This window comes from Oenanthe melanoleuca, chromosome Z (assembly GCF_029582105.1).
Source record: "Oenanthe melanoleuca isolate GR-GAL-2019-014 chromosome Z, OMel1.0, whole genome shotgun sequence".
Classification (NCBI taxonomy): Eukaryota; Metazoa; Chordata; class Aves; order Passeriformes; family Muscicapidae; genus Oenanthe; species Oenanthe melanoleuca.
In genome coordinates this window covers 5,006,315-5,033,051 of record NC_079362.1, presented here as the reverse complement: position 1 = coordinate 5,033,051, position 26,737 = coordinate 5,006,315, and the positions used below count along the sequence as shown (strand labels likewise).

Below are 26,737 nucleotides of genomic sequence, written 5' to 3'. Positions count from 1 at the left end.
TTTATAAAGCTTGTAGGAGCCCAGATACTCATTCATGTCCCAAATCTGCTGTATGGGTCTGATACCTCCACACATCTGTGAGAACTGGGTGTCATCACCCAGCAGAAACATGGACAGTGGCACAAAGTCCTCTCTCTGCAACCCTGACCTGTTTCACTGGATCATATCCACATTAAAATTCCTCTTTAGATTTCTGACTCACAACCAGTGTGATTTAAGAAGAGCTCTTGTGTCTTTTCTGCTATAGTTTTCCACTGTAGGTTTCATTCAAACTTAACTGACAAGACAACCAGTGAGCTGTAAATCTAGTTTGATAGGAGCTCATTCCTAATGGAAGAGGGGTATGTAAGTTTATAATGCTATTACTGGATAAATATCTTCATCATTATCAAATTGCAATCAAGGGTACTGTAGTCACGGAGTCAGTTGATACCTCTGTAAGAATGATATCTTAGAATGTTTACACTTAGTTACCTCCTTAAGAATCTAACCTTAAATTACACTTAATAGAAGCAAACTTGTTACATAGTTTACTATGACCTGAGAGCTCTGATGACACAGCCTTAGGAATCTTTCATGAACTGTTTCACATAATCAGATGTTTCTAGAAGTAATTTTTCTCTATTCATTTGATACTGTATATGGTTCCTGTAGACTTAATTTATAGTGAAATTTTTTTCTGTGAGGAGCAGGATAACCTTAAACCCAATTTGATTTTTCTACCTCTCCACTGTTGTGAAACAGACATTGATGAGTGCAGGATTTCCCCAGACTTGTGTGGAAGTGGTACTTGTGTCAACACTCCTGGCAGCTTTGAGTGTGAGTGCTTTGATGGCTATGAAAGTGGATTTATGATGATGAAGAACTGCATGGGTAAGTGCTGCCAGGATGCCCTGGAGTCTCCATTTGCTGTGCAAAGCCTGGCTGTTCTCTGAACTGCCACACTGAACACTTCAGATGAGTCATTATTGTATATACATGAGTCAGATATGCAGTTTATAGAGACAGATAACTGAATTAAGTATATAGCCTTGCTTGTTCTCTATACTAATTGCTTATTATCCTTAAGAGACGCTTATTCCGTACGGATATTTTAGAATCACAGCAACTCTTCACACAATTAACTTAAAAACTGCTCATAGGGTACCCAAATATTTGGTAAAGTTAGGAATAGAAAGTTGGAATTTCAAAAGTAGTGTCAGTCCCTTTTCATTGCTCCTAGGACTCAAGAAATTCTCACAGCATTTCCTGAAAAAAAATTACATCTCTTTAATCTATTTAAAGTTGTAAGAATAGGTCTGGAGACACCAAAATCTGTCTAGCCACCTTTAAAAAATCTTGTCACCTTTGCTTGTTTTTTTGCAAATTGTGATGCTTTTAGACTTTCCTGGAAGCCCAGAAGTGTGAGTGCATTCTCCACCTTGAACATCTTTTGTATTTCTCTCCATTCACACCTGTAGTGTTAGCTGGTTTTACCAGGTTTGTGAGTCAAATATTCAGTTTGCCTTTATGACTGTAGCCAGAATATTTCCCAGCCACACCATTGCAGACACAAGAAGTACCAAATTGAGGAGTCATCTAGGTCAAAATTGAGACACAAACATCCACCATGACTGCATCCACAGACAAGAATTTCACTGCATACATGAACAGGTGTCTGGTTGCCTTAAGCATTTAAAAAAAATATACATCACATTAATACATTGTTCTAAAGGGTAACATCCAAAAATTTGCTACCTTTGTTTGTATTCCATGTTTTACTTAATATCTAATGTTAAATGATGAATTTCTGGTTTTCTTGAGAGAAAAAATACCCATTTTTAGAGTTAATAGCAATATGTAATTTTTCTTTGTCCTGTTGTGCAGCATGAGTAAATGAGCAACACTATGAAATCATTGTTTTATTTTGTCACTTGTAGACACTGGGAATAGCTTTTCTCTTTGTTGCCCCTTATATGTGCCCATTTTATATCTGCACGTGATGGTTTCTTTGCAGATATTGATGAGTGCGAACGCAACCCTCTGCTGTGCAGAGGTGGCACCTGTGTGAACACTGAGGGGAGCTTTCAGTGTGACTGTCCCCCAGGGCATGAGCTGTCACCATCACAGGAGGAATGCTTAGGTGAGTTTCAACTCAGGAAAATCATCCAGTTTGAGGAACAGTCAGTCCCTGGCAAAGGTGGAATCCCAGGAATCTCTTAACAAAATAATACTCCTGCTTTATATTAGTATCTTCGAATCAAAGACTAAAAGCCTGTAAAATCCACAGTGCCTGTAATGCTGTTGACTCCAAAGGGGAGTGTTTTATTAGGTCTCTTAGGGATTATTTTGCAATTGAAAGGACTGTACCACTCATGGGAGCAACTTTACTCAGTCAAAAAAAGGCAGTGTCCTGTCTTAAAATGCATTTCTCCTTTTAGCGTATAATCCACCAAAATGATTAAAAAAAAAAAAAAATAAAAAGAAAAGAAGAAAGAAGGAAAAAAAAAGTTTAAAAAGAAGAACATAATCTCTGTGGCTTATTTTCTAGATGGAAAATGGCAGACTTGGTAATTAATGCCCACAGCAGACTCTGTAATTAATGCTCTCAGACCTGAGTCAGGAAAGATAAATCTTTGGACATTACCTTAAACAAGCTGTGCAGAACGCCATTCCTTGAACTGCAACATACCAAGAGCAAGAAAGAAATTGAGTAAACCTGAAAGCCACCAGTTTTCAATATTATCTCTCATTCTCCGTGGAACTTGAGCTGTTAAAACTGTTAAGTATTCTGAATTGCAACTGATATGCACTATTCTTCCCCAGATGTAAATGAGTGCTCGTTGAGTGACAGTCTCTGCAGAAATGGCAAGTGTGTGAACATGGTTGGGACATACCAGTGCTTCTGTGACTCTGGCTACCAGCCCACTCCTGACAGACAGGGATGCACAGGCAAGTGTTGTGCACCTGCACATGGGGGTTTGTGCCTCAGCTGTGTTGTTCCATCTCTCCTTGCTTTTATTTAATTTCACACCTTCCTTTTGAAAATTAGCAGGGGCTGTTTTCTCATGTGCTTTGAGGCTTATTATGAGCTGTTGTGGAAATACAGAAGTATAAAGAAATTTAAAGAAGATATAAAAAGATGGTTGCTGTAGTGAACTCTGCAAGGTGCTTTGAAATTATACTTACTGTACTTCTCCATTAAAATCAGAGGTTTGACCTAAAAAACAGAAAAATACACTGAGATTTTTTGATCAAGCAAGAAAATCCCTATTCATTGATGGCTTATCTCTCACTTCTCTTTAATCCTTCACTATAATAATGCTGAATAACGCAGCTGCCAGCACATCAACTCCTTGCAAGGAGAACAGCAGTACTGAAAGGGTTTTTTATTTGCTTCTTATAGCTCTTTCTTAAAAAAAAAATACAAATTTGTGGTACATTTCAAGCTTTAAGTTTCTCAGGGTTTCCCTTTTTTTCCTTTCCGAACTTTTGTTTCTTGAGCTTTTTTTCACGCCCCTAGCAATACACAGGAACAAAAGCAACATTTAACTTAGCCACTTGCTCCCACAGATGAAAAAAAACTGTTGGAAGAGGGAAAAATGAAAATCTGAGCCAGTCAAATGAGAATAAAAATTCAGAATGAAGCCACTGATAGACTTCTTGATGTAAAATGTAAAGGGAATATGACTTTTTTCTTAGAGAAGTCGACTTACTGCTACCAATATTGCTCCCCCAGATATTGATGAGTGCATGATAATGAATGGAGGCTGTGACACCCACTGCACTAACTCAGAAGGCAGCTATGAGTGCAGCTGCAGTGATGGCTATGCTCTGATGCCAGATGTCAGGACATGTGCAGGTAGGTTTTGGCACATGAAAAGCTCCAGCTTCACATCTTTCAGCCAAAATCAACGTGGTGTTCCAGCCCATCCATGCCAAAGTGACAGAATTATTACCTGCTTTTTCCTTTCCCCCACAGATATTGATGAATGTGAAAACAATCCAGATATCTGTGATGGTGGGCAGTGTACCAATATCCCAGGGGAATATCACTGCCTCTGTTATGATGGATTTATGGTTTCTGTAGACATGAAAACTTGTGTTGGTGAGTAGCTGTGTGCACCAAATTTAGTTCAAGTCTTGAAAAATATGCAGCTTTTGTTTCAAGATGTTCTTTCTACTGTATCCTTAGAAAGTGGGTATTGAAATTATGTATATTATTAAAAAAAAAAGAACTGCCTGCCTTTTGGCAAGTCCTTAACAATAAATCAGATCCCATAGTTGAAAAACATCACTGTGATTTTACTATAGTGGATTATGTGTACTGAGAAGGGATTAGTTGAGGAGTGCAGAATGGGGGGGCACTTCAAAAATTTTTCATTGGAAGAAAATTATTATGAATATGTTTTAAGAAAATTATTTTAAATTATTCCTGTACGGAAAAGTTTGCTTCGCATTACTTTAATTAGCATCCCAAAAAAGGTGAAAACAAATGGTATTTGTTTTACCACAAATCAGAGATATTTAGACTACACATTTATCCTTACTTTTTATAGGGAATTTACACAATAGAACAGCTGAAATATATTATGACCTCATAGAGTAAGTACCTTCACCTGAAATAAAATGTTCCAAAATGACAATAATGTCCAACTAACAACTAATTTATAATCACCTACAGATGTGAATGAATGTGATTTGAATTCCAATATCTGCATGTTTGGGGAGTGTGAAAACACCAAAGGTTCCTTCATTTGTCACTGTCAAGTTGGGTATTCTGTCAAGAAAGGAACCACAGGATGCACAGGTAAAACAGATTTCCATTGAATGTGTCACATGCTTTGGTTGGCTTCCAGGTACAGTAAATGCACAAGTGTTCACACACGAACAGAGGTTGGTATCTGCAAATATATTATATATATATATGTATCTATATATCTGAGTGTTTCCATCTGCTGTCATGTGCCAGAGTTTGAAAGGGAGTGTTCCTTCACCAGTATTAATGCTGGAGGTCCCTTGCAAACTAATTTTTAAGATTTTATCAGCACAGGTTGTGTGATCACTCATGTTACTGAACATGGGTTGGAGTGGCAAGGCTGTAGTTGTTTTGGAATTATTTTATCATTGCTCATTTGTCACTTGTACCTGGAGGGTGACCTCATCTCAACTCAAACTGCAGGAAATGGCCATGTGGTCTGAGGAAAGAACAAGAGGAAAAATGAAAGTAAACAAAAAATCCTTCAACCTTTGCCAACAATTTTCAAAGCTCTACAGACACTCATAGTCACACTACAAGTTCCTGTGATATTTAAGCAGTACATTTTCTTTTGCATGCTCTCAAGAATACAGGCTTATCCAGAAAAGCTGACAGAATTTCTCCTGCAGTTTCATATTTAGGAATCTGTTCTATAAATACTACAGCCCTTGCTGTATAATTACTTTTATAACTGAAAGGTGACTGTGCACCCAAAGCCTCATCCCAGTTTTAGACATTAAAAAGGTCAGCATATTTCATATTTCTGGAAAACAGCATTAATTTCAAGCTGAAAAGCAGTTGTAGGAAAGTGGACTGATTGCCATGTTTACAAACAAAGAGCAAAAATAAAATGCAATTGTTACTTGTTTTTACTAATTCAGAATACAAATAGATAGCTTCAGTTATTCTATGTTCTTAACCATTTGTTTTTTAAAGGACTGCAAACCCTCACAGAGGAAATATGTAAAAGGAACAGAATTTTTAATATTATTATGTAAATACTGATAGTTTGTTTTGTGCTTGTAGATGTGAATGAGTGTGAAATTGGAGCTCACAACTGTGACATGCATGCCTCATGTGTCAACGTGCCAGGAAGTTTTAAATGCAGTTGCAGAGAAGGTTGGGTTGGAAATGGCATGAAGTGTATTGGTAAGTATATGAAAAATAAAGATCTTTTTTCTCTTTCTCCACCCTTTTTATTTCCTTTTTTTTTCTGAAAGTATATAATGTGATTGTATGATTAGTCCATTAGAAAAAAAATAATTATTCTTTTGTCTGCTGCAGCCTGTGTAAATGAGTATCAAAGATTATTATGTTTCACAGATTTGGTTTTCTAAGAAAAAAAACATTTTACTGTGGTAGAAAAGTAATGCTGTAACATCATACTGAATTAACTATGTATTTTACAAAGTTTGTATGCAGCTGCTACTTGAATGTGCAAAAAACCACAAAAACCAGAAATTAAATAGATTTTGTTTTGTTGTTTCCTGTCAGATATTTACAGTCCTTCAAACATTTTTTTCTAAATTTCTTGTAATATGTGTGACTTACAGCCCCTGATATAAACCAGATTGGGACTGGAGGGGCGGGGGAAGCCTGTATCTGCTTTTGCTCTGGTTGTGTATGTCCTCTTGCCTTTGTGTTTCAGTTTGCTGGGTAAAAGATTGTGATACTTGCTTTTTGTTTTGAGAACATTTTGGGATCTGTGGAAGAGGAGCTTCATTTAAGGATTAATTTTATTGATGTAACGTGCTAAAAAAAATTGCCATATATGATTCTCATTTCTTCTTTTTTTTTTTTTCTCTCTTTTTTTTCTTTTTTCTCATACATATTAACATCCAAGTGAATAACTTGCATCAACCCTCATGAGATTGCATTGTTTTCACTTTCTTCTATTGCTTGAGGAGGCTTTCTAAATAAGTGGCAGATTTTTACCTCACTACATTTCTTCAGTTCAGTTTCTAAAATTAGTTTTTTAACTAATTAGTTTTTAGATAATTAGTTGGTTTTTAACTAAAAATTGAATTTAAGCTCTTTAAGAGGACATTAACATCCAAATAATGAATCAGCTGAATTCCATCTGTTACTCAGAAATATTCTGCCCAGGACCACATGTTGTAATTTAAAGGAAGTATTAAAATGGAGTCACTCTAGATTAACTCTGCATCATCTCATAGTAAATGTGTGCATTTATGGATACATAGTCATGCTTGCAGTGGTGCTGGTTATCTTGGCAGTTAATTGCCAGCTAGTTTCCTAATTGCTGTGCTGCTGGCTGCCCTTTTTGTCCCTGATGTGCAGATCTTGATGAATGCTCCAACGGGACCCAGCGGTGCAGCGCCAGTGCCCAGTGTGTGAACAGCCCGGGCTCCTACCACTGTGCCTGTGCAGAGGGCTTCACTGGAGATGGCTTTACCTGCTCTGGTAAGGAGTTTTGTCACACCTGACTCTTTCTTGGTTGTTCTCTTGTATGGAACCGTTGTGGATTAGCCCTAAGCCCACAGTGCAAGACAATAAATGTGGAAATGTAATTTAAGATCAAGCTGCTTCCTGTCTGCGTAAGAAATGGTGTCAGAAGCGCCTGATTTGTTCTTTTGATTTGTGTGCCAGTTGGACTCACTGGGTCCATTTTTGGGGGGAAATTCCTGTCTGCTGCTTCTTCCTCCTCATCATCTTCATGCCAATTTATTTTGAACATTCATGTCCTGCTTGCAGCAGTGCCTCTAGTCAAGAACACCAAATTCCTGCTCTATTACAGTTCCTCTCTCCGGTATCATATCTTTTCCCATCACTCTATTCCCATACTCTATTCGTAGAACTGGATGTGATCATTAACATAGGAAAAAAGAAAAAGAAACTGCAGTTAAAAAACATTGCCGGTGATCACTGCATTTAAATTTGTAGGTGAGAATGGACATTGTTATTCACACAGGAACTGACTCAAAATAAAGTGCCACGTATGATAGAAAGATTTTATATTAAATAGTAATTTCTATGTCTTGGGCTGCTCTGCTCTTTATCACTTACAGAGTGGAGATGAGTCATTATCTCTGCTTTAGAGTTTTAACACATCTTATATTTGGTCAGCATGTTTAAAGGTCTGAAGAAACACATTCTGATGATAGTAAAATACCTTGAAAATTACTGTGAATGTATTCATTATTGGCTAACTGGCTAACTACAAATACAAATTAATTTACAGCTTAGAAACAAGATTTTCTGATTAGTAGTGTAAATTTTTTTATTTGAGAACAAAGACCTTCAAATACGACTTGATTTTTGTATTTCAGGTTTTTGGTTCATGAGCACAAGGTTTTATCCCTATATTGAGCTTCTGTATTTCTTTAAAAATCAGATATAATGCTAATTGTGGACTAATAAAATGAAGAAAGCATATAATTTTCTTATTGAACAGTCATAAGGATACCTGAATTACCACTTCTTATCACTTATCACTTCTTATGATGACTGCAATGGTGAATGCCCTCCCTTGCCATTTTCTTTCTTTATAGCTGTTTTGGGGCATACATATATCCTGGTGTGCAAGCAGTACTTGTAATGTTCCTCAGCCTGGAGGAATATTTTCTAAAATTAATATGATAATAATTTTGTATGATTTAGGAAAATTTGCCTTTTGAACATTTTTTCTGTCAAAATAGAATAGCAATATATACCAAGAGGCAAAAGTTTGACTTTTTAAGCAAGGTATTTAACCTATTTGTCAAGATAGTAGTACTGAATCTTAAAAGCTTGCATTATTAAAAAAAATTCAACGGTTAATGAGAAACAAGGAGGAAGTAATTGTAGAAAGGTGAAGGGAATAATTTTGGAAATTGTGTTTGATTTTCTGTATTCTTTCAATTTACTTCAGGGTATCAAAAATTCTGTTTTATAACTTCGATGCTCAATAGCGCCATTAGTTTGAACATCAGAATATATTTACATGTATTTCCTGTAGTTCCAGAGAGGTTTTCCTGTCTTCCACAGATGTTGATGAGTGTGCAGAGAATGTCAACCTGTGTGAAAATGGGCAGTGCCTGAATGCCCCTGGCTCCTTTCGCTGTGAGTGTGAGATGGGCTTCACTCCTGCCTCTGACAGCAAGTCCTGCCAAGGTGAGCTGGAGCTGCTGCTGCCTCAGCTTTGTCCTCTGAGCTGGGGCTGGCTGCTCTAAAGCAAGGAACAAGCAACAGGACCTCAGCCTGGAAGCAGAGAAAGCACCACATGTTTCACATACAAGAAATTTCTTCAGTGTGAATTATGTTGGAAGGTTGCTTTCATCTTTTTTTATGATGTTTTGCTGGCCTTCATCCATAAGTCCCAGAGCAGAGGTTTGCCTCAGAAATTTTGTGAAATTGTTTTTTAGATTCCTTCTTGTCACTATTGGATAGTGTATAGAAAATCCTGTGTTATCTTTCTAGTCCAGTTCAGCTTCTATTCCCTATCATGTTCTTATACCTTTTATTGTTGTTGTTGTTTAATATGACTGTATAGGAGATGAAAACAGTTTAGCTGGTTCCCCAAAGCTTTTAATTTATTTCATATTTAAAGGTGGAAACCACATTGGACATTAAAATTCTTGGTGAGACACGAAAAACAGGTTTCAAAATTTAATCTCTAAGATTCAGTCCAGAGTGTGGCATGTTCTAACATTCAGGTGTACATATATGAATCAGACTTCAGAATAATTCAGGTACTTCTGAGGATTTACCTGTGCATAGTCAGACTTGTTAATCATTAGCAAGTATTGTCAATCATCTTCACTGAATTTCTTGGTGCACCTCAGTCATATCACAGTGGTGCCAATGGTCTAATAAAAATCCCCTAATATAGGTCCAATCTATTGCAGCCAACCAATGTTTTGAAAAACAATGTAATTCTAATATTTGGGCCAGTGTGCTGAAGGATTTGGGCCCAACAATTGAAGGATTTTGAAGAAATGCTTGATATATTACTGTGATTACAGCAGAGATCTGAAAGCCTTCCATTGACTAGATTGTGCTGTTGGAGAAATAAAATATCTGGGTATTGAATTTTTAAAAGTTAGCTTTTATTTCTCTCATTTTGAAGTTGATATATTAATTTGTCCTATGGTAAAGAGTGTCCTTGGTTGATTTCTACAATCAACGGACAAAATCCAGTCTTGATTTAATTAAATAATTGTAATACAAGTTATTAAGTTCTTCAGAAGTCCCTTGAGATGTCAGTATATTAGCTTCTCAGTGACCTGATTTGGAGGTTATTCCATGGCCATATTCCAGGGTATTAGAAATTTTATTTTCCAGATTAAATTGACTCAGGACTTCTGGATGTTAAGCATTCATTTTCCCTAAAAAATGTGTCTCTGAACATGCCCTCAGAAGTTAACCTTTCTCATGTGTTACTATAAAGAGACATTTTATCACTTTTCAACCTCTGGCTGAGGTAATCCAGGTTAAAAGTAGATATTTTATTGCTGCAATAATTTTAATACCCCTTTTGCACATCTTGTGCAAAATTAGTTCATCAACAGAGTACTGTACTCAAAATTTCAAATTAAGATTTGGCTGTGCTTTGTAAAATGATATTAATGCTTTCTACTTCCCTGTCTGTGCTAAAAATAATTCACTAATAGTGCCAGAATTGCATTTGCCTTTTCCACAGCTACTTTATTCTGGCAGCTTAAAAAGTCTTGGTGTCTGAGAGTACCTGGAGAGGTTTTTTTTTCCAGTCTTATCCTACTTACTTTCAACTCAGAAGTATTTTACAGTTTGTGCCTAAAGCCATAGTTTTGCAGTCAGTGGTGTCAGTGTTCAACTCCTTTCTACACTGCAGCTGGCAGAATCATCCAATTTTCTGTCAGTGTCTTTCAACTTAATTTCATCTTCAATTTAGATGAGCATACAGGCAGCCCTTTGGATGCATTTTAGCTCATCTGTGTGTAGTTACTACATAGCTCTTTCAAAGTGGGCTAGAGAAAATCATAGATAATTCTTACTTCCTATATCCCTATTTTCCCTGTATTCTTTTTCCAAGGTGAATGTCTGTTGATGCCTACACACACTTTTCTTATTATACTTTCTTTACAATTGCAAATTCACAAATAAAAATTTTGTGTAGCATTCTACTCAAACTCAAAAATGTTAGTTTTTAAAATATTTGGTGTGTGTCTCCTCTTGCTTTTATAGTGGAATAACACATAATAACAACAGCAGCAATAATAACAATAGTGTGGTCATGCTATATGTAACTTTCTGGTTTTAATATATTCCTTCAGACACCGATGAATGCTCCTTCCAGAATATTTGTGTGTTTGGCACCTGCAACAATCTCCCAGGAATGTTTCGTTGTATCTGTGATGATGGCTATGAACTGGATCGAACTGGGGGAAATTGCACAGGTAAATAACTGCTTTAAAGAAATATATCAGCAAAAAGGGTGGCTTCTTAAATATGCAAGTGATCAAAGTTTGCTTGTAGTCCTTTGGTGAATTACTCATAAAACTTTCCTTTAGTTTCAGCTAAAATTCACTTGCATTTGAAACTTTCTTGCTTTGTTGTCTTAGAAAGTAAAATTCCCCTTTTCTGTCCAGTAAGCAGATTTATGAGTGTGGATTTCCTGTTTTAGATGTCGATGAATGTGCTGATCCCATTAATTGTGTTAATGGTCTTTGTGTAAATACTCCTGGAAGATACGAGTGCAATTGTCCTCCAGACTTCCAGCTGAATCCTACTGGAGTGGGTTGTGTGGGTAAGTAAAAGCTTCCTGAGATATCACTCCAGAAATCACTGCTTTTGTGCAAATAAGATAGAAAAATAACCTTTCCACAATTCTAAATATCCTGTTATACAGTTTTTCAGTATTGTCTATCTCGACATCAATAACTATCAATATTATTGAAGTGCCCATGTCTTCAAGAGCACAAATTACCTGAATTCCTTCTCCTAGGTGTGAAATTACAGGTAAATGCCTGCTATTCTTTGCTGATCATGGTGTGCAGCTGTAAGCACAGCTGTTAATGTCCTTTTTACGTAGATAACCGTGTGGGCAGTTGCTACCTGAAGTTTGGACCAAGAGGGGACGGGGGCCTGTCCTGCAACACCGAGATTGGGGTTGGAGTCACTCGTTCCTCGTGCTGCTGCTCACTGGGAAAGGCTTGGGGGAATCCCTGTGAGACCTGTCCCCCTGTCAACAGCAGTAAGGAAATGTTCTCGTGTTCTCCTGGTGCTGCATTAATTTAGAAGGGATGGAAAAATAATTTACAGTTTTTTTTTGTGTTGCTGTGCATTGGTCATTCGAGACAAGTTTCCCTGCCACTGTCAGAGGTGTGGACCTGAGCATCACAGACCTGAGCTGACCTTTAGTCTTCTGTCACTGGCTTGGTGCCTGTTCTCATCCTAATAAATCAGTGCTACCTTTAGAAGGCACTTCCCAACAGACCACTTGATACGTTAGGTAGTTTTGGGCACTTTATTTTGCTTTTACTTTTCTCCCATTTAAAAGAAAAAAAAAAATTAAGAGATTTGCAGATGGAATAGAGTGCATACACCAGCTGTATGTATATCTACATTTTTGCTCAGGAGCAAAAATAAATAGGGAAATAAATTAATTATGCTTAGAACTCAAATAATGGCTTTAATTTGGAGGGCTTCATTATTCTCAGAGTGTTGATAATTGTTGTGTATTTATGTCTGAGTCCTTCTTGAGTACTTTCAAAGCTGTTACCTAATGATAGTTATCACCTTTGGAGAGCTTTGAAAGTCTTCAATGAATAATGCAACACAAATGTCAAGCCTCATAATAGTAGGAGTTCCAAGTTTAACACTTATCTTTATGAGTGGCATACTGACATTTCATATTAAATAACTAATCAAAACAGAAAATACGTGCCTCTGTAAGGACACAGTACGGAAAAATCAGTATTGTGCCTGCCTTAAGAGTATCTGAGGTTATGGCTATAAAAGAAAGCAGATCTACTTATCTTACATTGTTTTTCTTTTAATCTAATGCACTTGCTTTATTTACTGGTAATAGGTAAAAAAAGTTGAAAGCAAATGACTGTAAGGAAGAATAACCATTAAAAACACAAATGACGTTTTACTATTCTGTTGTCATAATTTTATTTTTTATGAGACTGACACGTTGTCTCTTTTATACCTTACTATAGCTGAATACAATACTCTGTGTCCAGGGGGAGAAGGATTCAGACCAAATCCCATCACTATTATTTTAGAAGGTGAGTTTCTTATAAATTACTGTGATGACTAATAATAATAATAATAATAAGGGATCATCTTTGAAAATGAACTGCATTTTTCAGAAATCATTATATTTAGTGCAAATCAGAAACCACTGTTAATGTGAATTGGGAAACAACAAGAAAAGGCACACAGCAAAAGAATATTGAAGGAGTCCAACACCATTTCAGTAGAAAAGCTATTTAGTGCATACCTTTTGTGTGCTTTCTTACTTTGACTGGATTTCAAAATTGGGCCCTGAAGGATAAGTCATTTATGAAAATTACAGCTGATCAGCAGAAGATGCAAATGTCAGGAAATATTCATCAGACAAAACAGCTCTGGTTTGAATAAATAGACAGAAGTGAGGAATTAGATGCCAAATTCCTGTAAACAGCAATGGAACATTTGGCTTAACAAGCTGAAACTGCTCCTTAAGGGCTGTTTGAATGGAAGAGAATGAGCATCTTATCCATGCATTCCTGGAGAGCAATTTGGAAGCCAAAAACCCCAAAAGAAACCACACATGACAGTTCAAAGCTACTAGTTGGCAAAATTTCAGGGTAGTACTTAAATTTGCTTCTTTCTTTTCATTCTGGAATGAAAATACTGTGAGGTTTTTTTGTTGTTTTTTTTTTCTTCTTTTTTCAGACATTGATGAATGTCAGGAGCTGCCAGGTCTCTGCCAAGGTGGAAATTGCATCAACACTTTTGGCAGCTTCCAGTGTGAATGCCCAAGAGGTTACTACCTCAGTGAAGAGACAAGAATCTGTGAAGGTTGAGTCCTTTGAACCTCTTCCTCTGTCAGGGTGCACTTACTATGAAAACCACTAATTTTTAACCTTAAATCCATAACTGGGCATGGTACACCCCATCCTTATCTAGAGTCTTCCCTAAAACATTGTCTTTGGCACCAGTGATACAATTAGCACAAAGCTTGAAGTGGAACAATGGGGTATGTTAATGTTTATTTTAGATATTAGATCTCAGACATGTGTATTCAGTAAACTAAGGGGGTATTGACGATTTCTGGCTTCTCACTTCAACACCTTGTATCACCTGCAAGTTTTATGATGCTCCCTGCATTTTGGGTGTGAGCAACAGTTTAATTTACTCAATATGAAGTTCATACCGGTTTTCCTTCTGTGTTTGAGATTTTTCATAACTGTTACAATCAAAATTGTAAACTGACACAAAACTAACCCTGCTGTAAGAAGGTGTGATTGTCTTTTGGGAAGTTGATTTGCTCCTATTTCAGTGGCAAGTTCAAGAACTTTAGTTTATTTAGTGTATTGTCTTGCACTTATGAGAGCTAGGGCTAAACTTAGAGGTTAAAATCAGAGCTTTATTTTCCAAGCTGTTCTTTAAATGAAGCATGTTTGTTATCTTAGAGTGGTTTATTATGGTCATATTTCTCAGAAACATTTGCTTGGACTTAGACCTCTTCTCGCTCATCAACTGCAATGTTTTTTCCTTGGTCTCTAGATATTGATGAGTGTGTTGCTCACCCTGGTGTCTGTGGTCCTGGCACCTGCTACAACACTTTGGGGAATTACACCTGCATTTGTCCACCTGAATATATGCAGGTGAACGGAGGACACAACTGCATGGGTATGTGAAATGTCATTTTTACTAGAAATGCAAGAATATCAGAATGTTTTAGGGCCAGACCCTGTGCTTTACGTTTATTTTGACTGTTTTTAGCTCCCAGTTGGTGTCATGTTGTCAAGGAAAGAGATCCCTGTGATTGGCATGCAGCCTTCAAGGGCTCTTACTCCCTAACAGGGCTCACTGTTCATTGGTTTGTTTTAGCTGATCATTTCCAAATGGTGGGGTTTACCATACAAATGGATCTCACGAGTTTCTACACTGTGTTTATGATTTCTTAGAAGTTTGTCAGTTCCCCCTGTGTGTCTTTAAATGAAAACAGAAAATATGCCACATAAGTCCAAAACAAAGACTGTGGATTACATCAATCCTTCAGTTACTTTAAATGCCTGTGTTTATGTTGCATTCAGAAGCATTGTCTGGTTTGGTAGGGGGTTGATATTTACATAATACCATAATTATCATAATGTTGGTTACTTCATAAGTGCTTCTCTTCTCACATCCAGATATGAGGAAAAGCTTTTGCTACAGAAGCTATAATGGAACCTCCTGTGAGAATGAACTGCCCTTCAATGTGACCAAAAGGATGTGCTGCTGCACATACAATATTGGGAAAGCCTGGAACAAACCTTGTGAGCCATGTCCAACTCCAGGAACAGGTGAAGCTTTTCTGTGGTCACCCCATTTTGTTACTTTCTTTGCTTATCTACTACTTTGACCTAATAACTAAAGTTAACATCCCAAAAGAACTTCTACTCAGCAGTAATATTGGTGTTGAAGATAGTGGCTGACCAGAGATACCTCCTGTCTAATCTGTCTTCCAGGATCTTTAATATAGGAGAGTGTAAGTTAGTTCTTGGTAGTTGGAGACACATTTATCCTGATAGTCCTAGTCTGTCAGAACATCAAGATTGGGTTTTATGCTGGGTGTAGGAAACTTTCTAGATTTTTCAGCTGTCTCTCACATTTGGTTCATGATCTGCTTGGTTGCTTTTACATTTCCTCTGCTGAAGGTGACTGAACTTGAAAAAAATTGCTCAGTAAGAAGGGCATTACAATGGGAAGTAAAAAATTCTTTTCTGTAAATGGAGGTGAAAATAATAAATGGACAATTCATTTTAAGTCAGTTTTTATAGAATTGATTTCCTGTAATAAAACCCCTGAAAGCTGAACTCAGGAAAGTCATTGATGGGAGAATCACCAGCTTGGAGGGAAACCTGACATTTACTGAATGATCCTTTACATTTGAAAAAAAGAGCAAAGATTCTTAGATAAAACTAAAAAACTCGTGTACCTGTTTTGTACACAGTTTATTGTTTAATTGCCTTAAGTTTACTGGTTTAGTATCACTAAGTCTATATCTCTGGTGCTGTGATTTAAAAATAATTTGTGATTTTAGTGTGAAGAATGTATTACTTCCATTCCAAGTGGTTTTTCCTGGTGATATGAGGTAAACAACAGGTAATTTAAGAAAGATTTTCCCTCCCAGTAAAGAGGAGGAAAAGAAAACTGAAGACTGAAAAGAAAACAGTCTTTTCCTTCTTAAATAGAAGGAGGAAGAATGAAGGAATGCTCCTAGGAGTCAGGAATGGGAAGTGGAAGAAAGCTTTAGAGAGGAAATACATGTTTGCTACCACAGAGAGTTCCTGAAATTCTTTCCCATAGTCATTTATCTTAATGTCATAAAATTGTCATCATGGTGACAACATGATGAGAAAAGTACAGCAAACTGCTAGCAGGGATTCTTGCAATTAATGTTCTTGGGTAGAAGAAAGAATTCTCCTTTCAGATTAGTGACACGCATATTCTCAAAAACTTCTGCAGCTTTTAATGACTTGTTAAAAGCAAAATTGCTTGGCATTGTGCAAGGAGTTATGGGGTTTAAATATTTCCTGAAATATTTTCATATTGACTTTTAGCTTTTCTAAATGACTTTACTGTTCCTGCAGGCATGGTTGAAACTTTTTCACCATGAAAAGGGATTGTGTGAGGGATCAACTTCCAAGTGGAAATGGTTGAATAGCTGCACTTATGTTCTATAATCAGTTGTTTTGCAATCTGGGTGGGGGCTGCACATCACAGATAGGGGTTGGGCTAAACTGACCCTAACCACGTCACCAGACTGAGCCCAGTGCTCATTAGGAGCATTATTCTGCCCTGATGAGGATTGTAAGTGAACTTCACATGCCCCATGCATCCCTCTGGTTTTTTTTGTTGGTTTTTTTTTTTTCTTGGTGAACAGAATAATTTCTTCCTTTTTCTCTGTTTATGCTTAACAATCAGTCTCTCTTTGATGACTTTAAGTAGTAAAGACTGTTTTGTTTGATCTTACACATTATACAGATCATAACTATTATCATACAGACTTTAATCAGAAATAACAGTTCTTTTTTGTTTGGTTTTTCACCCAAAGAAGTGTAGAAAGCTGCTTCACTGTTTAGAGGTAACGAAGAATGTACAGAACTCTTTCAGGTTTAGTAATTCCAGGAGTGCCTGATCTCAGTTTTTTTCCTGTTATGTGACAGATCTTTTTGTCCTAAAAAAATAGTATAGTTATAAGTGTAGGGGATTCTGAAATCTTTTTAAAGTTACAGATGCAAAGCCAGGCTTCTAGAAGGTAAATTTCTGGCATGTTTTTTGTGTGAATATTTTGGCACTTGATATAAAGATATTTTCATACCACCCTTACCTAGTTAAATACTCTCTCTCTCCACAGTAAAAACTGGGGGAAAAAGGTGTGATAAGCTGAATTCACTGAAATTCATGAAACATGGAGGTAGCATAATAGAACAAAAGAGGTCCTGCAACCCTTGGAGCTTCTTCCTCGTCCTCCCAGACCTGATGTGTTTTATCATGGAAGCAGGAGATGACTGCCCACTAGGACAGGGTAGTGAGCACAGGGCTTTGTTTTTGTCTGGTATATTTACTGACAGCAGTAAATGGCATAAACCTCCTTGCAGAAAAGAACTAAGTTGCTAAGCCTCAGATCTTGCGAGTAAGTAGTATGTAAAATATATTAGTCTATTAAGCCATTGCAGTAGCTTATTTAAAGATATATCTAGAAAAGAGCAGTAAATTGCTGGATGGTAAAGCACTGTGGTAGACAGCTGTACCCTGTACCCTGTACTGCAAGAATAACCTGGGTGAGCATTAAACAGACATTAAACAATAGGACAGAAGAAAGGAGAAAATGCTGATGTTCAGATATACTGGATCCTGCTTGGCTTAGAGAAGTGACTAAGTGTGTCTGAATGCAGGAAAAAGATTTTGTCAAATATCATTCTGAACAGTGATTAACTAAACTTGCTAAAAATGAGGATGTTTCATGTAAAAGAGGCAAGAATTACTCCATTTATAATGGTGGTTAAACTTTTCAGAATCATGAGCTGCTGAGGAGCTGCCATTAAAAAATGTAGATAATATGAAACTCAAACTACAGCCAGTAAAGACTATTATGGCTCCAGATTAAAGAGCATTACTTGCTCTTTAAAGAAGCAGCTCTTTGTTTTTCTTTTTTTGATGCCAGAATAATCTGTCAGCATTTCAGGTTTAGAGACACATCAAAGGCAGGCTCCATACTCTTCCTTGTGTTGGGTAAAGAGGTTTCCTGTAGGTCCTCAGTAGCACCAACAGTGGGCCAAGCACTCATGAAAGTCTCCAGATATTAAAGTTCCAGAAACACTTTGAATTTTATGTCAATCTGATGTTTTTGTAATTTTTACTCACTTTTTAAAAGCATATTTCACTTTAACCTAATGCCCTGAATGTACAAATAACCTGACACACACCTTGAAATGCTTCTCTGGCAGTAGTTTTTGAAGCATACTTTTTCTGGATAATTTGAATGCTGATAGAATATAAAAAGGTGCTGAATAGCAGCTGCATGGTTACTGTTTGCAAACTTCATTTAAACTGGTAGTGTCTTCACACTGGAATTGCTTCATTTCCCTCAAATAGGTACAAATTCCTCTGGAGGTATTATGCAGTTTTGACATGCTTATAGTTGTAGACCTGTCATTTTTTATATTTCTATCTAGATAAAAAAAATTATTACTGTAAATATGTAGTAACTTTTTGTCTGGAGAGCACTGTTTTGCCACTAAAACACCATCTGCAATAGTTAATAGAACCCATGCTAGAAATTTTTCTCTGTGTGTTGCAAACTTACTCAAACACCTTTCCTAGAAAAATGTTAATTTATTTTGCACCTCTCACCAAGCATTTCCCATTCTCCAAGCGCAAAAAGAGGATATAGAAGGAGCATATTAAAAATTGTGGGGGTTTTGGAGCATCTCTTTTTAATGAACAGTCACCATTCTGCCTCAACAGTTCAGTGGAACTAGTTTGCAGTAATTCTTCAGAAAATAAAATAGTATTGTGAAAGGAGCTTAGGTACTGATAAATTGTATTTATTTATCATATTTGGAAGTGCTGCTGTAGATTCTCACTACAGATGCTTAGAAAACAGGAATAAGCCTTAAGGAGCAAAAAAAACAAAGAAAAAACCAAACCAAAAACCAAAAAAAAAAACCAGAAAAACAACAAAAAAACCAACAAAAAACTCACGAAAACCTAACTGAATGGCTGCATTCTTAAATCAGACATTTGCTTATGTGCCAAAGTCTGCAAAGATTTGAGGAAAGTATGAATTACAATTTCAATTTGCATTAATTTATTGGCAGTCTGAAATTTCAATGCAAGCCATAGAAGAGACAATTGCTCTCCTGAATAGATTTGGCTTAAGCCAACTCTTGAGTAGCTGAGAAGACTGCAAGTAATTCTTGGGAGATTTATGCATTCCCTGAAAATGCATTGCTCTCTGCTTTATTCTAGTTGAATTCAAGAGCCTATGTGGGAATATTCCTGGCTTCACTTTCGACATCCATACTGGAAAAGCTGTTGGTAAGTTTCAGTTTTATTTTAACTAAAAATTGTTTTACATAGTTTTTGCTCCTGCATAATGTTAACCAATGTGAACATTTCAACTAAAGTTGTTAAATTTCATTTTGGAGTAACAGTGGTGACATAAATTGAGACCAACTTTTATGTAAAATTTTTGTTTGTTTTAATTTCTACATTTTGTTATGATATTTTGCTCATGGTGCATCATAGTTCATTACTTTGAGTTTTAATCAATAAGACAAAAAGTTTATCCTTTAAAAATACTTCAGGACTTCGCTGCACATTTGTAAGTTTTGCATCTTGGCCAATATTTAGTGTAGCTCTGTTTTGATCACTTCCTGAACTTCCTGTGCCATTTTCTGTCATAATGGGCATATGTGTGGTTTTATAACCCATGTGCAGTTTCTGTGGATTGAAAGGAGCGTCTCAGTTCAGTTTTAAACATGGTGAAAATGAGAATCCTTGCAGTGTGTAAAGACATGATGGACTGTGCTTAAAGTAGTTCCTCTGCCTTTCAGACATTGATGAATGTAAGGAAATCCCAGGAATCTGTGCCAATGGAGTTTGCATCAATCAGATTGGCAGCTTCCGCTGTGAGTGCCCCACTGGATTCAGCTACAATGACCTGCTCCTGGTCTGTGAAGGTGATTTGAAACTTGCTTATTTTCTGCTTAGTGCCCTTAAGCTTATCATTAAAGGAAGGTAACATTTAATTCATGTGATTTTCAAAATCTAAGAGATAGACTATGAGGTTTTGTAGGGCTCGAGGTTATAAATCAGTTTAAATCAGCTTGTCTTTTATGGATGCACATGCACTGAATAAAATTTGTGATTGTTTTCTGTCAAGCTCCTAAATAGCTAGTCAATTCTTTTGTTTTATTTTAGGGAGAAAATTCACTTCTTGTTCTTAGAACTTCTCAAAGAAAAGTATCTTGGATTTTTTTCCAACTTGTGTCTCTTCTGCCAGTTTTAGAACTTGTAGAAGCTAAAAGTTTCGTGTGTCATAAAGTCAGTATGAGTTTTGTCATTTTTTTGAGGATTTTGTGCTAACATGTGCAACCTAAAAAGTTCCTAACCGTGCCACTTATTTTTAAAGTTCAAAGGCAAAGAGGAAGTCTTTTTAAATACAAAAATTTCTTTAGGCAGATAGTGCAATTTTCAAAGTGACTGATGCATGATAAGTTGGATTCATGGGATCCTCTTTCATCCAAAAGATGACATGGGTGAAATGGTGCTGATTTTGCTTTTTGTGTGCATTCCCAGCACACAGGGCTGGAGGTCAGGCTGCTCGAGCTTTGTGGAGGACTGAAGTTTTCCTCTTGCACAGACAGATATTACATTGTAAATCTGAGGCAGGAGTGGTTTCTGATGTCTGAGCTCTTGGTGTTTCAGATATTGACGAGTGCAGCAATGGGGAAAACCTCTGCCAGAGAAATGCTGACTGTATCAACAGCCCTGGGAGCTACCGCTGTGAATGTGCTGCTGGCTTTAAACTCTCACCCAACGGTGCCTGTGTTGGTAAGAAATCAGAGACTTTCCTCTCCTGCTTTTACCTCACCAGTGGTATGCATGTGTTTCTCCCAGCATCCTTTATTTTCTCTTACCTTGTGCATTCTGCTGTTTTGCTTTATAGCCACATTTCTCAGTAAAAGTAAAGACAGGGTGATATTTTTAAAGGATATGTTCTAGATATCAGCCAAATCATCACAGCAGTTTTATCCTCAAGGTGTATAAGCAAGCACTTCCTGTAAAATGAAGTTCTGTTACGATTTAGATTTACTTATGGATAATTTTGAATCTGGTTTTAATCGTAACAACGGGTTGTAAAAACATTATTGTGTAAAACGAGGGTATAATGGAGGTCAATAATGTGCACCATCTGTTTTGTGTTTTTGTTATAGATCGCAATGAATGTCTGGAAATTCCTAACGTTTGCAGTCATGGTTTGTGTGTGGACATGCAGGGAAGCTACCAGTGCATATGTCACAACGGCTTCAAGGCATCCCAAGATCAGACTATGTGCATGGGTATGGAGAGAAAATACATTTCTGTGTGTGGTTTGTTTGCCTGTGGGGTCTTTGAAGGGAGGAAGATGAGTCTGAGTTTTTCAGTAGGTTGTACTGACATTAAAAAACTGACTAAGGCATTTCGGGGTTTTTTTGTTGTTTTTTTTTTTTTTTTTTGTGAATAAAGTCTGTGAAATTGTCCTCGGAGGGTATAAATTAGTTTGAGGAAAAAACTCAGAACAAAAGAATGTGTTCAGAGATAGCTCCATGTTACTGAAGAAACATTTCCACATAAATACATCATACTGGCTAATTTGACAGAGTTTTTATAGGATTTATCAGAGAGTGATAGAGCTTGGACCTAAAACTACACATTTTTCAATTATTTAAATCTATTGAGTTTATGTGTCATTTAATAAACAGAATTCCCCTTTTAATGTGAGTTTATACGTATTTCATGTGATAATGATGGTATGATATATAGGAAATAAGATTGAGCAATAAGAATGATCATGTTTTTTTACTTAATAATCAGTTCTACAGGGTTTTAAAATGAAAAGGTGATGCATTTCAACTTTAAACAGATATTTAAAACCTATTCATATTGTAGTACATATTCATATTAGCCTAGACTCTTCTTGTATTTAAACTAAATCACAGTTTTCAGACTATGAGAGGAGGCTATTTGGGAAAGTGACCTGTTTTGACAAAGCAAAATTTTGAAGAACTAGCAGGACAAAAATCTCAATACTTTCCAGATCCCCATGAAACCCCAGAAATTACTGTAACACATAGCAGGAGACATTGAACTTTAGTCCCTTTTAAAAATGGATGTTTGCAAAAGTTCATAAGCAGTGTTTGCAATTCTGGATGTGATACTGACATTATCCATTTACTTTTATAAACTGAAATGTATTTTCAATAGCTTTTCATGGGCTCTGAAGTAAAATATGTACATAACAATTGATCATTTCAGGGCTGTGATGTTTAATCCTTTGTAATCAGTCCTGATCACTTGTATATGTTAAAGAAATTAAGAAATTTTAGTATGGAAAACAAGAAGACAGAATGCCCTCAGATAACTGCATATACACATTTATTTTCACATGTTTATTTTAAAATGCGCACAAAGTTACATCATGTGGTGTTTTTGTCTGTGTACTGAGAAGCTGCAAAAATCTGTAGCATAAACACAAAAAGCCACAGGAAACGAGGGGCCAAATTTTAGGATATTGCAATTATGCACAGCCAACACATTATCCCATACCTGGGAAAACCAGTTCCCACATGCAGTTTTTTCTCCTTGCAGATGTTGATGAGTGTGAGCAGTATCCATGTGGAAATGGAACTTGCAAGAACACAGTTGGATCATACAACTGCCTGTGTTACCCAGGATTTGAATTAACTCGTAATAATGATTGTGTGGGTAAGAGACCTAATCCAGGCTTTTATTTTTGTTGCTGTTGGCATACCAAGGAGGACAGTGTGTAGTTAAACAGAAGAGATGTCAGGGTCTGAAGAAATTTAATTGAGTGCTGCAGCTTCTGCTGTTACCAGCACTAGAGGTTAATCCTTCCTGTCATGTTTTAAACTAATTAAAAGTGTTTTTTAATTACAGCCAATTGAGGTAATATAATGTTATCCTAAATATCTGGACTACTGGGGCAGCTTTCAGTTCATTGGTTTTAATGCATCTCTCAGCTCCTGTAGACTTCCTTGGGATTTACAGCACATCCTTGGCTACAGGCACAAGCCCCCAGGCACCACTTGTTCTATCCCACCACCAGTGCTGCCTCCTGAATTTAAAATAATTCCTTTATTTCACTATTCTGCTTGACTCTTGCACAGGATGAGAAAGAAGCAAGCCAGCACTAAGAAAGCCAGGATAGCTGATCTGTAACCTGCCAGATCTGCTCTCCTAAAAGGAGCAAAGTTACACAGAGCTGACACAGGCATTGCTATTTCACATTCCCTAAAGCACAGGGCACCAGAATATCTGATAAGTTTGGACTGCTTTAATTCCTGGGTTCTTGTGATAAAGCAGCCAGCATCCTGGGCTGAGAATAGGCTCATAAATCTCGAGATCTTCTCCCTTTTGCAGAGCATAAGCAAAGAGCTTCACACTGAAGGAAGACACAGCAAAGTCTAATTGTTCCTTCAGTTTCAGGAGAGAACTAATACATTTTAAAAAGCATTTTAAATCCTCTTCTTGTCCAGGAAAGAAAAAAATTTAAGTAACAAGAATGTGCTGCAAAGTACAAGTTTTTCTTACAGCATGATGCTTGTCCAATATCCTTCTCATTTATTCTTCCTCATCCATATTTTTCCTTATGCAGTGCTCCTTTGAGTCTGCATTACTAAATAACCCTACAAAATACCAAGCATTTTAAAACATTATTTTCAGAAGTGTTACAAAGGAGAAAATCATCCTGTGGAAAGCAAATTACATAGTCCAAAACTTGAGATTGGTAGAGACAGGTTTTTTAGGAGGAACCTCAAGTTCCTCAAGAACCACACAGATCCAGATAAAATCCAGAACACCCCATGCAGCATTTTCTCCTCTGTTGGTAGACTTGATGTCATGCAGTCCCTTACCATTAATTGAATATCTCCAGATGCAGTAACTGAGGTAATGCTATAAGCCTGGAAATTGTAATACCTTATTAAAAAATGTGTTTTAATTAGCATGGGCACCTTAATGCTCAAGTGAGAATTGATTTCCACCAGCTGTCAGCTGATTTCTTGTTTCTACAAAACGTATCTTTTCCACAGAAACACTAAGTATTGAAACTTGAGTGTGTATATAGCATACTGTATGTAGTATACTGGGACTCAACTCTCACTTCTTGGGTTCAATTTTGATATGTTTTAATATTTATTTTTTTTTATCAGATATTGATGAGTGCAGTTCCTTCTTTGGTCAGGTGTGCAGAAATGGACAATGTTTCAATGAAATTGGTTCTTTCAAATGTTTGTGTAATGAAGGATATGAGCTTACTCTGGATGGCAAGAATTGTGTTGGTATGTATGAAATCACATGATGTTAAAGTACTGATGAGAAATAAACTAACAGCTCCCATGTAGAGGGCAGCAACACAGTCTGACTATGTAAACACCAAAAGAGAACGATAGTGACTCAAATGAAAACACAGTAGAAGTAACAGGATTTTTTTGGAATTATTGTTGGTCTTCAAGCAATTAATTGCCTTAAAAAAAGAAAATTAGAACAGAACCCTTCAGTCTTTTTCATGTTTTGTTACTGTAAGAATTAAAGATTCTAAACCTTCCTTGATTTCCTCCTCTCCCCGAAGATACCAATGAGTGTGTGGCACTGCCTGGTTCCTGCTCTCCTGGTACCTGCCAAAATTTGGAAGGATCATTCAGGTGCATCTGTCCACCAGGATACGAAGTAAAAAGTGAAAGTTGTATTGGTAAGGCAAGTTGTAACTGTTATTCCTGAACAATTTAAGAATTTTCATGTGGTTCTAACTGGGTGGAAAGCAGTTGTACACCCCAATGGTTGTGAATGTTTCCTGACTTAAAATCAAGGTGACAGGGAATAGGTATGAAAAGTCTTCAGGAAGAGGTTTAGAAAAGGAAGGCAGAATATTTTGTACTGTATAGTTCTCTGTTTTGAACATTGATTTCTTAATTAAAAAAATAAGTACTTTTTTATCTTTCAGCCACTTTTGAAAAAATACAATTTATGAAACAGATGTGCTCACTGCATTTATATAATTTTTTTACAGAAGGTAATATTGGCAATCAGTGCATGAACTAAGCATTTGGTTTCAGAGGAAAATTAATTATGGCATTTATAGCAACAATCAGTTAAATAAGTTTTTTCTAACAACTGTTTTCTGATTTTACCTTTTGTATAATGTCTCTCAAGTGCTGAAATTCAGGAAGAGAAGGAGGATACAGCAGACCTGGCATCAATTTTTATGTTCTAGTTCATTCATAGAGGTCTCACTTAAGCCTTGAATGCCATTCAGGAGCTGAATGTCACACACTGAACTAAATTTGCTGTGGCAGAGAACAAGAAATATATCCAAGTTACAGCTCCCTTCTCCAACAGAGCAAAGCATGGGGAACTGTGAATTTTTTGGGCATTTAAGATTTGACTTACTGCCACCTAATCTGTGTGGCTGCAGGAACAGGAACCATTTTGAGCTTTTTGTCTTAAACATCAGGATTTATTTTTCTAAGCCCCAGAGTTCTCTCAGCCATTTGTATCATGACACCAATATTCAGTTTCCCTGCCAACTTCATGATTTCTTTTGGCAGCTGCTGACTCCGTATTAGCAGTTATGTTTGAGGCGAATTCAAATCACCTACAGTCCTAAAATCATGAATATAAAATAGTGAAAGTTTTTGGTTTTCAAGGAATGTTAGTGTTTATGGCCACTTTAGTACCTTCTCAGAATCTTGTGGTTTTGAGAGCATCAGTGACTTCCAGACAGATTTTGGCCCAAATTGAATGGAAGGGTGTTGCGTGCATTCTTTTGTCATCCTGCCATGTGTCCAGAAAATCTGAAGCTAGAGCTCCTAGGAAATGCCCAGATTATCACATGTGACTGCACTAAAACTTAGATTAATATTTTGTCAGCCCTTGCAGCAGATGGTCCCCATTACTCTCTATTGATGTTGTATGCAAACAGCTTTATGAGAATCCATTACTTCTGTGTATGAAGTGAAGGTTGGCAGTGGCTGATTGCTTTGTGAGCTCAGGGTGATTATATGCAGGAGAAACCAGAGCAGCTGGGGCCACAGAAAAATTCTTAGCTTTCACCTACCCATGTGAGATATTTCTTTGCATTTTACAGGAGTAAAGGTGAAAGGACTTGTTTACTTCCACAGTCTAATGGCTAATCACCTACCCATCATGGCCACAGAAAGAGTCTTAGCACCAAACCATTCTTTGAGCACTTCACATAATGAGCACTTCAGAAGAGCAATTTTCCTATTCTGTGCAGCTGAATTTTAGAGTTTTGTGTATTAACAGCTATCACAGCAACTGGGAAATTATTTACCATTTTCTGTGAAATCAGCTGACTTGGAATGCCTCTTACAGAAAGAGCCTGTCCTGGGAAGCTACTGCAGAGTTCAGTCAAATCCAGATTGTGGTTTGTCCATGTACCTAATTGCAATTTCTGAAAATGGGACTCAAGGTAGTATTTTTCAGAAGTTACATCACAGAATCTACTCCCACTTGATTGATGGAAAATTCTTCCATCAATCCAATTACATTTTCAAAATAATAAAGATT

At 36.8% G+C, this 26,737-nt stretch overlaps 1 protein-coding gene across 1 annotated transcript in view; it reads left to right on the top strand.

Moving 5' to 3' along the window:
* Positions 1–26,737, top strand: part of LOC130265325 (fibrillin-2) — a 76,006-nt gene that overhangs the window by 30,573 nt on the left and 18,696 nt on the right. Inside the window, exons 13-35 of the mRNA XM_056514345.1 lie at positions 745–873; positions 1,997–2,122; positions 2,806–2,931; positions 3,719–3,841; positions 3,962–4,087; positions 4,664–4,789; positions 5,765–5,887; positions 7,040–7,162; positions 8,726–8,851; positions 10,993–11,115; positions 11,343–11,465; positions 11,751–11,912; positions 12,883–12,951; positions 13,604–13,729; positions 14,438–14,563; positions 15,067–15,219; positions 19,394–19,462; positions 19,981–20,106; positions 20,855–20,980; positions 21,364–21,489; positions 22,778–22,894; positions 24,361–24,489; positions 24,780–24,899. Of these exons, the coding sequence (XP_056370320.1) occupies positions 745–873; positions 1,997–2,122; positions 2,806–2,931; positions 3,719–3,841; positions 3,962–4,087; positions 4,664–4,789; positions 5,765–5,887; positions 7,040–7,162; positions 8,726–8,851; positions 10,993–11,115; positions 11,343–11,465; positions 11,751–11,912; positions 12,883–12,951; positions 13,604–13,729; positions 14,438–14,563; positions 15,067–15,219; positions 19,394–19,462; positions 19,981–20,106; positions 20,855–20,980; positions 21,364–21,489; positions 22,778–22,894; positions 24,361–24,489; positions 24,780–24,899 (2,823 nt within the window). The remainder of the gene's footprint in view (positions 1–744; positions 874–1,996; positions 2,123–2,805; positions 2,932–3,718; positions 3,842–3,961; positions 4,088–4,663; positions 4,790–5,764; positions 5,888–7,039; positions 7,163–8,725; positions 8,852–10,992; positions 11,116–11,342; positions 11,466–11,750; positions 11,913–12,882; positions 12,952–13,603; positions 13,730–14,437; positions 14,564–15,066; positions 15,220–19,393; positions 19,463–19,980; positions 20,107–20,854; positions 20,981–21,363; positions 21,490–22,777; positions 22,895–24,360; positions 24,490–24,779; positions 24,900–26,737) is intronic.